Source organism: Gossypium hirsutum, chromosome D03 (assembly GCF_007990345.1).
Source record: "Gossypium hirsutum isolate 1008001.06 chromosome D03, Gossypium_hirsutum_v2.1, whole genome shotgun sequence".
Taxonomy (NCBI): Eukaryota; Viridiplantae; Streptophyta; class Magnoliopsida; order Malvales; family Malvaceae; genus Gossypium; species Gossypium hirsutum.
The window spans coordinates 34,082,037-34,095,691 of record NC_053439.1 but is presented as its reverse complement, the minus strand read 5'-3'; the positions used below and the strand labels follow the sequence as shown (position 1 = coordinate 34,095,691).

The 13,655-nt window shown below is 29.2% G+C and overlaps 1 protein-coding gene across 1 annotated transcript; it reads left to right on the top strand.

Moving 5' to 3' along the window:
• The first annotated feature begins 12,358 nt into the window (after positions 1 to 12,358).
• On the top strand, positions 12,359 to 13,259 carry LOC121215461 (uncharacterized). Its single transcript, XM_041089990.1, has one exon. It carries the CDS (start codon positions 12,537 to 12,539, stop codon positions 12,960 to 12,962), a length of 426 nt encoding a protein of 141 aa, XP_040945924.1. The 5' UTR covers positions 12,359 to 12,536; the 3' UTR covers positions 12,963 to 13,259.
• Positions 13,260 to 13,655: the final 396 nt, after the last annotated feature.

Below are 13,655 nucleotides of genomic sequence, written 5' to 3'. Positions count from 1 at the left end.
CAAACAAAGAAAAATAAAAAACGACAGCCAAAAATATAATAACAAAATAGCAAATAGAAAAAAATATGATAAAAACAGAAGAAAAAATTGATGTATTTTCGGGGTTATAAAACCCCTTTTTTCTGTATTGTTTGGGGATCCTTTTTTGTACACACGAGATCAATACATAGAGATTAAATACAAAAAAAACCAAAAAATATTGAAAAGAGGTAATCGGTTGTTCTCTTTTGATTATGTTCCTTTTCAATTCCTTTTTTAAAATCTAATATTACTAATAAGAAAGTAGAGAGGAAAGGGAAGAAGAGGGCTTACCTCTTCATGACGTCGGAACCTCTGCTAGCTCCGTTCCAAATCGGAGTGGATAGTGGAGAGTTACCGGATTAGCAAGGCGGCTGAGAGTAAAAGGAACGGTCCTTTGACTCTTAGGTTTTTAGGGTTTTAAGAGGCATTTATAAGTGTTCCAAACGGCACCGTTTGGGGCTAGATTCAGTGGCCCCAGAACAGTGTCGTATTAGTATCTGATCCGCGCGGTGACTCGACCCGAGGGAAGGATCCGCGCGTTTCATCTCAATGGTTTGTTTTCATTTTTGGTCCTTCTATTTTTGATTTACTTCAGTTTAATCCTTTTTTATTTTTTAATTTGGCCATATAATTCGATCCCGCGTCCAATTTCGTCCTCCTGTCAGTTGAGGAGACGAACGTCTGAAAGGATGTCGTTTCCAATTATCTGAATTGAATGCCACGTAGGACTTGTGCGTTTAATTTCGGTGCTAGTCACCCTGATTTTAAATGAATTTCAATTCGGTCCTTTTCATTTCATTTTATTGCAAGTTTTACCCCTAAATTTCTACTTTAATTCCCAATTAGTAATTTGTTGTTTTTGCTACTAAAATAATTACTTTAATATTAATTTATTATTATTATTATTATTATTATTATTATTATTATTATTATTACTACTACTACTATTATTATTAGTGTTATTATTTATATTAGTTCATATATTTATCTATATAATTTTTTATGTATATGCATTATTTTATTATATAATATTATTTTAAGTGTTCACATTTATGTACAAATACTATTTTATACATATATTAAACCGTTTTGATTATATACATGTATATATAATATATTATCGAATTCTTATTATATCTTTTTATTTTATTTATACATACATACTATTTATTTAAAAAAAACAAAAAAAACAAAAAACAAAAACCTACTTTAGTATATTTTGCTTACTTCAACTTTAATATATTATTATGTATATATGTTATTATTTATATTATTATTAAATCTTTCCTTCCTCGTGTATTTATTTAAGTTAATATATGTATATAATTTTATGTATTTTGATATAATATTTATTTATTGGGATACTATTATTTTATGAAGTATTTGTTTTTTAACTATTTTTTATTTATTTCAAACTTTCATGTATATATATATACATATATATTATTTTAAACTTATTTTAACATAACTTCCCTTCTTTCGTGTTGTTTTTTTTTATTTTAAAACTTGATACATTTTATTTAATTAGCTTATTACTTTTTAGCCTTCTTATTCATTTTGCTTGCTAATATGGATGTTAGTATTTGCATAATGTAGGATATAAAATTGTTGCTCTTACGTATATGACATTGTTTATTTGTATATATTGAATCTTTGTTATTCATTAGAGAATGCTTTAGTTTACGAATTATCAATTCGTGTTGTACATTATTATTCAATCATTTTTTTATCCATTCAAAAGATTACAAATGTCAAAGTTATTTCATACAAAAGTTTTCAAAAATAATGCAATACTCGAAATTTGGAATCCTCCAGAGAATTGAGCCCTAACGCATTGGGTTCTAATTTTCCTCGTTGATTCTAAATAATCGAAATTTTTCTTTAATCAAAACACATAAACCAAAAACTCATTTTCGGAAATTCGATACGCCGTGTCCTAATGTATTGGATGTGACATGTCGTTTTCCCGAAATGGAAATTTCAAAAAATAATAAGGGCTATATTCAATGCTAGGAATTTTGAGAAATTGTGCCCTAACGTATTGGGTTTCAATTTTTCATCTGACTTAAAGCAATTGAATATTCCTTTTTAATTTCACCGCAAGAGTTTTGAAAATCAATAGATAAGCTTATTCTCGAGGACTAAAGATGTCGTGCCCTAATGTATTGGGTGTGACATTTTATTATTCTGAGACAAAAAGGTCTTTAGCATTCACCTCGATTTAGCCGAGCATCTTTTATAAAATTAACATTAATAAAAAAGGAAGGATCGTATTTTAAAATCTTTTCAAATTCTCGACACTAAGACATTAAACAATCAATTCAGTACCAATTTTGGGTGTTATGAGGGTGCTAACCTTTCCTCGTGCGTAACTGACTCCCGAACCTATTTTCTCAAGCTTCGCAGATCAAAATTATTTTCAAGGTGAGCCGATCACACCTTAATAAAGGATCGGTGGCGACTCCCAATTTTCGTTTCATTTTAAGTCGACAACAAACTTGTTTGTTTTTCAAAAAAGTGGTTTCGACACTAGCTGCATAGAAATGTGTTGACCCTATGTCTATCAATACAAAATAAGGGGCATCATAAATAAAGAATGTACCGATAATCACACCATTAAAGTCTCTGTCCTTACGACGTCTAGTAGCATAAACCAACGTAGGCTGCCTCACCTCAGTCTAATTAGCACCTCTACCCAGTGTTCTCTGCCCTCGACCCATACCATTACGACCCCTAGGTAGCTACTAAACTATTCGTTGTGGCTGAACAAATCTCGAAGTTGGAGCTTCCACCTAATTAGAACGATGTGGGCAATCCCTGATATGGTTCTCCATCGACCCACATCGCAAACACGTTTCCAACCTCCTCCAACAGTCACTCGGATGGGGTCTACCAAAATCTCTACACGAATAAGCCACAATAGGAGCAACTGGAACCCTAAATCTCGAAGGCCCATCAGACCTGGCCCGTTTCTTAGGCCTCTAGATAGAACTAGTGGACTCTAAATCTTTTTATTCTTACCCCTCCCACGATTCCTATTCTCGTGCTCAACGGGTTTAACCTCCTCGGCGATCTTCGCATTGTCCACTAAGATGAAAAATTCTCTCTCCCTCTGTAGAGCTATCAGAACTCTCAGATTATCCCTTAATCCTTTCTCAAAATAGACACATTTCTCATTCTTATTCGATACTATCCCACGAGTATAACGGCCCAGTCTAAGAAATTTAGCCTCATGCTCGACTCAGTCCTATTCCCCTGAGTGAGATTCATAAACTTGCGTCTACGAGCATCTACATAACTCGTCCCCACAAATTTACTCTGGAAGGTGTTCTTAAACTAATCCACGTAATTTGATTTAACTGAGTACCCTCCTCAACTGTTAACCACCACTGATATGCCTCGTCACGGAGCAAAGATACTGTACCCTTCAATTTTTACTCAAGGGTGTAGTCGATATCATTCATGTTTCTCTCGGTGGCCTCCAATCAATATTCGTCCATAGTCGGGGAGACTCCAATGACACCCCTAAATAACTCAATGTCATTAGAACGAAGTCGTTTAGTTACCAATCCACAGCTTCCAGAACCAGAATGGGGTCTAGCGACCCTCTCCAACGCTCTAAGTATAGCTTGGGACAATGCGTCGTCCCCAGGCGATTGATTTTGAGACCTAGTCTCAGCAGTAGGTGTAGCTGGTGTCTCACTTGTATCCAGATTAGGCATACTCCCATCGAGGACGACTCAGCTTGAGTCCCTCTACGGCGCCCATCACACCCACGAGTACCACGACCACGTGTTCCACGGGTACTCATTGTATTCTCAGATTATCTTTATTACAAAGTTTTATATATTAGTTTCAGTGTTTATTAACAAGTATTTTATGCTTCAATAAGTATTAGAAGAAATTTCAAGAATCTCAAAAATGTTTTAGTCTCTAACTATCTTATCAAAGTTTTCTAGATTAAAGTATTTCTAAGTCAGAATGACTTACAGGATCGGCGCCGGAAGCTCGATATTCCACGAACTTATTTTCCATATTCAGTTTAAAAAATAAACATATACAATTTTGAACCCAAAATTTCACAGACTGAGTTTTGAAACCTGGCTCTGATACCACTAAATGTAACACCCCAAACTCGGTCTAGACGTTATGACCGAATCTGAAAATATTATAAAACATTTAGAATCTTACACTTTTTGAAAAAAATCGTGTATCTTATTACTTAAAAAGCCTGCTTTATTTAAAACGTATTTGTCATACTTATTTAACTGAAACTGTTGTTTGTTTACATTTTCTGAATAAGTCGCATATTTTTAGCGAGAATAGAATGTTACATTTTGGAAAACTGAGTTTATTTTCTCAAAAACAGTTGATTGTAGAAAAATAATTATTTTTGTAAAGTCGTTTTATCGAGTGCCATGCCAAAAATCTAAAATAAAAATCCAAAACAAAAACAACCCCAAATGTCTAGAGAGTCCAAAAATTATAAAACTCTCAAATCAGAATTTTAAACAAACAATTCAAATTTAAATAAACAGAGTTTACAGAAACGTGGACATAACCGAGCTCCTATGGCATCGACCCACCTAAGTCTGAGGGTTACTTGAAATTACCAGACGAACAAAGAGTGAGTTTTTATAACGCAGCGTGTAACTCGTAAGAATACAGAGTTTCAAATTTAATCACATGGCAAAACAGATATAGACATACATCCTATACAAAATTAGAATCATGTCAGGGTAGTACAAATGCATATATATAATCCTACCCACATCCTCTACACACTAGCTCGGACCATCCCAACACACCATGTGGGGTATAAAACACGCACCCCGCCCTACACACCACTTAGTGTCCTTACAACACTTTTCATAATAATCAAGATGACATAATTGTGCTAGATTAATTATATTTCTTAACTTAGAATTATTAAACTCATGCTTGTGTTGTTACAAATAAATTCACGACAACTCAGTAATTTGTTAACTTATGAACATACTTACTTACCAAAAATCCTTTTATCTCTTTACTATATCTCTATGTCAATTCAACCGATTAAACAAATTTTAATAAGCAAATGTGTTAATGTACATACATATTTATGAAATTAAAATAATCTCTTGTACATATCTCTGTGCCAATTCAAACAATTAATTCAATCTCATAAGCACATAAAAGATTATGTGAGGTAACAATGTGTTTCTACCTTGAAATAGTTTAATCACAATAATCTTGCAAGTTATGCAAGGCTAATGTATCGTTAGATACCGTTGCTAATTTAAACCTCAGCTACCTTAGATGATTAAACATGCACTGATTAAGTACCGTATCAATTCATTACAATTTCAGTCCATTTAAATAATTAATTCATTAGTTACCTTACAATTGTAATGCAAGAATAACTTAGTCATGGTTTTATTTAATCAAACATCTTACTAAGACCTATAACAACACAAACACAATTTTAATAACTCAAGTAGACAAAATGCAATCAACCTAACATGAGTTAAATTTAAGTCATATTAATTAAATTAAACATATCAACATCACAAATATCCATAGACATGTTCATAACAACAATAATAAAATTAAAAGGATAAGGAACAAGAATCAAATCTGGTGTTTCTCCGAGGCTTAACTAAGTTGCTCCGCTCTTCCTTCTTTGCTTGTTCTTGTTGAACTGAGGCTTCCACGAACACTTGAATGCTACTCCAAATGGTGGTTGAAGGACTCTTTTTCAAAAGGTGAAATCGGCAAGGGAATGGGGAAGAAAATGAAGAACAATGAAGAGAGAAAAGTAAAAGACAAATGAAGAATGAATGGTTTTGAGATGTGTTTGAAGTGAGCAGCCAAGTGGGATATTTATAGGTTGAGACGACTGCTAAAAATAGCCAAAATCAGCAACCAAAGACTCCCCCATGGCCGGCCACACATGTGGCATGTTTGAAGATTTCAAACATGCTATTTTTAGGTAGGGTAAATCTTGAAGGACATTAATAGTGGAGGGGTTTGAATGCAAATTGAAGAAGTTTTCAAGGGCCATCTTGCAAGCCAAATTATTAGCCAAACAAGCTGATTGGGTCAGCATGTAAGACAATTTTGGGCTACCCAGTGCTTGGTTGGATCGGTTTTCTCAATTCAGCTCAATTGGGCCCCTTTTCATAATTAATCAATAATAATTTATTTAACCCAAATTAAATTGGATTAAAATTAAAATTAATTATATTATGAAGTAATATTCATAATGTGGACCATCTTAGGATGAAAATTTATTTTGCCTTGATGCTTCAAAATTGTTTTTCGGTTTTGCACTTCTAGTAGTGTCTGCTGAGCCGTTTTTTGTCATTTGTGCAAATATGTCAAAAATAATCAAAATTAATCAAAATTTGATATAAAATTAATTAAAATTCAACACATTCATAATTTAAGTATAATTTAATTATTTTATAATAATTATATATTTTTCGAAAAGAATTTTAAAGTTTTCCAAGTATCCCTTCAAAGAGAATGAAAATATTTATATGATACTCAAAGATCATTTGACACATGTATATGGATTGAATATTTTTCCAAGGTTCGATTAAAAAGAAAAGGGAACAATGTATAGACACATTTGAAATATGACAATGATATTGAAGTAAATTTGCAAACAATGATGACTTTATTGGCTTTGTTAACAAATTATTGTTTATTCATTCTAGAAGTGAATGAAACTTATTGTTGTTTTTGGCAAATAGATATAAGTGGAAGATGGATAGTCCAAAATGTTGGTAAATGTTTATTCCTGAAACAAAATGATCAATGGTTTATACTAATTAATATTTCTTTGGAGCAGATAATATCTTGTGATCTTATTGGCAAAGAATATGAGTTAAGTTTACATTTTTTTCCGAATTATTTCTTATACACTTTTTGAAGTGAATGTTTGCTTTAAATATAATAAATTCTATTATCACTTTTGATCATTGAACTCAATTTGAATATTTGAACATTTCGACATATTACCTGAAGTGAATATTGCATATATTTTAATAAAAATTATATTTCTTTTGTTGAAGTAATGGCATTATGGATCTCTCATTGGTTTATACATTTATAGAAGTAAATGTCATAATATTACTTATATGTGGATACTAGATAAAATGAATGACAATGAAATTATCAATTGTTGCAATTTATATTGACATTATAATTCTACTAGTTGTGAAAAAGTACAAGGCTAAAAAAAAATATAATGCTAATAAATATTATGATAAATATGAATGCACCATGTACTTGCCTATAGCATGTCTAAAACATTAAATTTTGCAAAGTCTTATAGAAGAAAAAAAAGATACTCCATAATGCATGATAATAAAATTTGAATTGAAATTATGCTATAAGAGGTGGAGGTTAAAAAATTTTAATTTTAAACATCTATATATAGTTGTAGCTTTAATATCTTATTATGACCTTATAATATTTTGTATTTTATTATGTTATGGTATATAAAACAATTTATCTAACTGCATGCTTCTTAAAGTGTTTGATTAGTGACATGAGCTTAATTTTTGCTATATTTAACATATGAATTATTTATACTTATTCCTTATATAAAAATATATTTTCTTTTATATGGATAAATAATTTTTTTAAGGATCTAAAATTTTTATCATCTATGTTGAAAAGAATTTCAAAACTACATATTATTTAAAATAAATTACACATTCACTAATGTTATATGATAAAGTAATATTTTATTACATGCTCTTGAAAAGCTAAGTAATATTGCATCAAACTATAAAAAGATCTCTAAGAACTAATACTTTAAGAAGATATATGTTGAAGGAAATCTTTATGTGTTATACATTAAAATCATAGATAGAAACAACATGAGACACTCATGTATTTGTATTATATATATTCCTCGAAGCAATACATTACACTTATATGATTGACATATGAGATAGTGAAAAGAAATTCATAGTGTCGGTATGATCGGTTAGACCATCTCCAGTCAATAATGATGCAAAATAATTTGATGAAAATTTATATGATTTTATTGAAAAATTAGAAGTTATATTCATTTTAATAATTATTATCAATACTAGTTCTTTGGATAAAATATTGAACTAACACCAGCTAAAGTTAGAGGCTAGCTGCATTTTTGGATGATATCTAAATAATATAAGAGCTCAGTATCACATATGTGCAACCCAAAGTTTACAATATTATTCATGAAATAATCTGATTGTGCACAATCTCTATAGTATGCAATTTGTGCTAACAATGCTAGTGCATTATATCACAAGCTTGATTTTCGTAGTTTTAGTTGGGATAATATTAGGTTGTCTATGCCTATATATGTTATACTTAATGGTTAGCAAAACTATGTCTCCATTTAATTGCTCAACCATCAATATAAGAATAGCTTTACAATAAGCATATAATTTTATTTGCATCAAGCCAACATGTAAGAAATATTTGTCTCATGAGAATTGATTTTCATTTATAAGTCAATATATTTCATCTAAGAATATTTGAATATGCAATATCTATTTTATGTTCCACCACAATGCACTAAGATGAATCATCAAGTATGAAGTCGAGAAAAAATTAGAATTTTCATTAGATGTTAAAAGTTGAAAGAAGATATATTTATAATTTTGAAAAAGTATTGCCATGTTGCAAATTTTCTTAGTATTAAGGGGAGACAAGTTGGTTAAATAATTATGCCATCACTTTTTGTGATCCTCACTAATATTATATGCACAAAGTTTGAAGGATAAAATTATTTCTCAGACATGTTTAGTGATGACATTTAGAGATTGAATATACTAGTTGATACCTATACCATCTAAAATGCTCCAAAAAATTATATCTCCCGGAAAGACAATGTGATAAAAATAAGTCTTAAGTATACTAGAAGTATGGTAAACCAATCGATTTCATAAAACGATAAATTCTTGAAAGAAATGAGAAAGAAATGAATATAGTCACATGATAAAAAAGACGGGTACTCATGAAGAGACCCAATGCATAACTTTTGATAAAACCCCAGAATAGGTTGAGGTACTTGAAATTAAGAATATAATAGGATATCTCAATCAATTAGTCATAACTAAATATGATGGAGCTGACAAAAGGAAATTATTGTCGACGATGATAATATACGTAGAACACATCAATATTATGAAAAAGTGAGGATCTTGAATGAAAATATATTTGAAAGCATTGATATGGGAACAACTCATCAAAATAAAGAGACACTTCTATTATAACTTATTAAATGCATCTCGGACTTGAAGTTCAAACACCTAGAAGGTGTAAAGCCAAGAGGAGTACATATTAGCATAATAGCGAAAAAAATACAAGTCATAATATATAGAATTAACTTGTAACAAGAACATTCACAAAACACTTGGTTTTGGTTATGAAAAATGATTAATTTGTGGTGGATGCAACACCAAATAAAGTTATTTATTTATGTCTAGTGAATTTGTATTAAGCTAATATGAATTACTTGATAATATTAATGCCTGAAGCACAAAATTCGAGTTTCATGAGAAAATTATTAAATGTGCATATGATTTTGTTCAAGAGTTTTTATTAATTAATGTATTTATAAATATAGGTTATTATCATCATTGTTGATATTAATGTATCAAACATCATTGGAGTTCCTGAAGAATTTCTAAAAGATTTAATTATTCGATAGATAAACTTTATAATGAAAGTATATCTAAAAATGAAAATTTGTCTCGACGTGAAGATCGAGTGTTCAATAAGGACAAATTGTTACACAATGATATTATAAAGAATTGCTATTGAGTATCCAATAGTGTTTATATAATCAAAATTAATTAGGCTAATTTTTCAAGTAGATTGGAGATATTAAAAAGGAAATACAAATAGTCAAATAATAATGTTATAAAATGATGGTCCTGAAGTACCATTTTTATGTGTTCAATGCACTCATTGTATTGATAATAGTGAATGATACGATACATCATGCTTTATAAAGTTGTTGGTGACATCTAAAACATTAGAATGCAATTGAATTTTATTGTTATATTGATACGCATCAACAAAATTTGTTGTATATGTTGATAATTTACTATTGATAAATAATATTGAATGTCTCAATTTTGAGTTATAAAATGATGTTCAAATAAGGGGGATCAAAATATGCATTGTTGTAACACCTCTCACCTGATGCAAAGAATAATCGAGAATTCAATTAGGCACTCCCTACCGCTACATTTGAAAAGTTAATTTTCAGTATTGGATTGCGTCGTTTCAAAGATCTTAAGTGATGCTTACATGAGGGGGAGTAAATTAGCACTACAATTTTTTTTAGAGTTATGACATACTTGTATCAAAAGATTATGTACTTTTTTTTCTTTCACTAGGTTTTTGTCCCATAGGGTTTTTCCTAATAAGGTTTTTAATGAGGCATATCCTTTATAGATGATCATTCAAGGGGGAGTGTTATGAATGCTATTAAGTGGATGTTCATTATAATCAACCTTTCACCTTTCATCTTTTTGTAACCCCTTTCCTATTTATGTATTAGAAAATGAGGAGTCTAATCTCCCTATATATATATAAGTATACTACTTGTAATGATGATGAAAAAGAAGAGAAATGCAATAGAAATCCCAATTATTCTCATCTATTATTCTTGTGCTCTTTGTATTATTATAATTATTATATAACAACACTTATTTTTCAACACTTATTTTTTAATTTATCAAACATAGCCTAAGTCTCACCTTGCATGAAATATAATCCCTTAATGTAGTCTTTTAAACTCCACAACAGAAGGTAATGTGTGCTCTATAAGATATAATAAAAAAATTAAATTAAAAAAACAAAACACTTATCACATTTTCAACAAGTATACCTATAAAAATTTAAGTCTTTAAAGTGGTCAACAACCTCTTAACTTATTTATAAAAACATTTTTATTGGGTATGAAAACTTGGGTTTAATTCGTATCAACTTCATCCCTACAACCCTATCTCAATTATCAAGAAAAAAAACTCTTCAAAGCGTGCATCAAATAATTACTTATTTATAAAAATAGCTTAGTCAACGGAAAATGAGTTGCAAGTCAACGAAAAATAAGCCATTTTTCCTATAAAATTATTTACCCTTTTTGAAAAGCATAAGTCATTTTCTGGCTTCTCTATAGATAATTTTATTTTTATATAAAAATTAACTTAAATAAAGCTTAATATTATTATATTGATAATAAATTTTATTTTTATTTTTAAATTATTTAAAATTATTAAAATATTATATTTTTCAATATTATTAAACATACATATTTAATTATTTATATTTAATCATATAATAAATTTTTAATATAATAAATATAATTTATTATTTTAATAAATTATTTAATATTTCAATTTTATTTTAATAATAAATTTTAAAAATAATAATTTTAAATAATATTATTCACATATTATTGAAAAATATTCAATATTAATATTTTAATAATAAATATTTATTAAAATTATAAATATATTAATAATAAATGTTTTGTAGTATAAAGGTTAAAATATGTCATAAGTCTTATGTACACTTCACAGATTTGCAATTTAATCTTTGTACTTTTATTTTTAAGAATTTAGTCCCTTTACTTTTTAAAATTGAAAATTAAGTCCAATTGTTGACATTGTTAATTTTTTTTTGTCAATTTTATTGATATCACATTTTTAAATAAAAAATACTCACTTGGTAGTCATGTAATTAAAAAATAACGTTGTAATGAACTTGAATTTAACATAATATTTTTAATATATGTAAAAACAATATAAAATATAAAATTATAGATAAAAATAAATTCAATTAAACAATAAAAAATAAGAAAATCTCAAATGTATGTTTGTTTCATTAAAAATAATTTTTATAAAATATTTAAAAAATCTATCAAATAACAGAAAATATTTTATGTAAATTCATCTAAATATAATAAAATATTAATTTTTTTAGAAAAATAAATCATTTTTGAGAAATAGCAATAGCCTAATATTTATTTACCGAAATGTTTGAACCCGAATACATTCTATAAATACGTTCAATTGGTGAAAAACCCTTCAGCACTATGTTCCACCGTAAAAGAGTTTCTAAGTATTATATTATAATTAAGATTCATGAAACACGAGTTGGTGTTGACAGGTCAATGTCAATCTTGAATTTGACTGAAACGAACGGAAGTTTTCATTTGTCCTCTTTTTTATTTTTTATTTTTTATTTTTTGGGTTACCAAGTTTTCTTCTTTGTTCTAATGTCGTGCACTTGACGCCTTGACCCAAGTCATTGTTACAGAATCACACATTTGCCCATAATCCACTCCTTCACTCACCAATCACTTATCTCTTCCCTAACCCTCCCCTCATGCTTCTTTTATCTATATAAACTCACCCCTGCATTTCATTGCTCTTGCACCAGCAATCACCATTGTCACTACAAAATCACTAAATAACAAAGAAAACCCATCCTTTTTTCTCCCCCAGAAACACAAAATGCTTACCTTTGTTGCTTCTTTTATCCACTGGATTTTTTCTGATGAAATCGCTTTAGGATCCAACACTACTGCATCCAAGTTCATAAACATGAATGGGTTGAATAAGAATCGATATTCGCCCATCAAGAAACACTTCGATGATTCCTTTCCAAGTACAAAGCCATTGCTAGAAGTTAAAGATCACAAGGATATCAAGAGAAGTAGCCCCGGTTTTGATTCAAAAGCAAGGAATATAAGAGTAAAGGTGAAGATGACAAGGGAAGAAGCTGTTCGATTGCTTTCGAAATGCAAAGATGGAGGGGTTCTGGAATTCAAAGATGTAGCTCGTGAACTTGTGGACCTCCCAGGGAACCGAGTTAATATCGTGTCTCCTTGCCCTGATCGTAATATTCCAGTGCTTTATCGCATTCCTGAAGAGTTTTAGATAGCATGGCAATCTTTAAAGAAAATGTTCCAATTTTCTGGGTTTTTTTCTTCCGGGGGGGGGGGTTCAAAATTTTCACAAAGAGAAATTGGCTGCATATGTAATTTTAGGTTGAAGAAGAGATACCATTTTCATGTACAAATTACTAGTAACAATTTATTCAATGAAAAGTTTGGGTCTCAGATTCTTTTATAATATGGTGACACTCATATCTAAATTGAATAGATTCATCTATGTAATTCTTTATATGAGTTCATGTATAAATTAGTTACTAATGCCAAAATTTGAATTTATAAACTATAGTTTCAACTGTCTGAAATGTCTCGAAATCATTTTAAGTGACCTTATTGTTTTATATATATTTTTTATAAATATATTTGCTTCATCGCACACATTTCGTTACCCATTTTAATTTTCGATTGCTATATTGAATCTGTGTGTATTTATTTAATTTTCGATTGCTATATTGAATCTGTGTGTATTTATAGGCAAATGGATTTTAAATATTATAAAATTGTAAGATTAAAAATTCAAGTTTAAATAAAAACATATAGAATATTAGAAATATAATAAATTAATTCAATAATTAAATTTAATAAATTTGTTATTCCATTGCTAGACCAAAGAAAGTGGACAGTTTGCCTAATTTGTTATGGACGATTCAAGGTTTTTTTATATAAATAATTTTAAAAT

What these genes read in the sequence shown, in the direction of transcription:
- LOC121215461 (XM_041089990.1), top strand. Translation starts at nt 12,537, where the DNA reads ATGCTTACCTTTGTTGCTTCTTTTATCCACTGGATTTTTTCTGATGAA.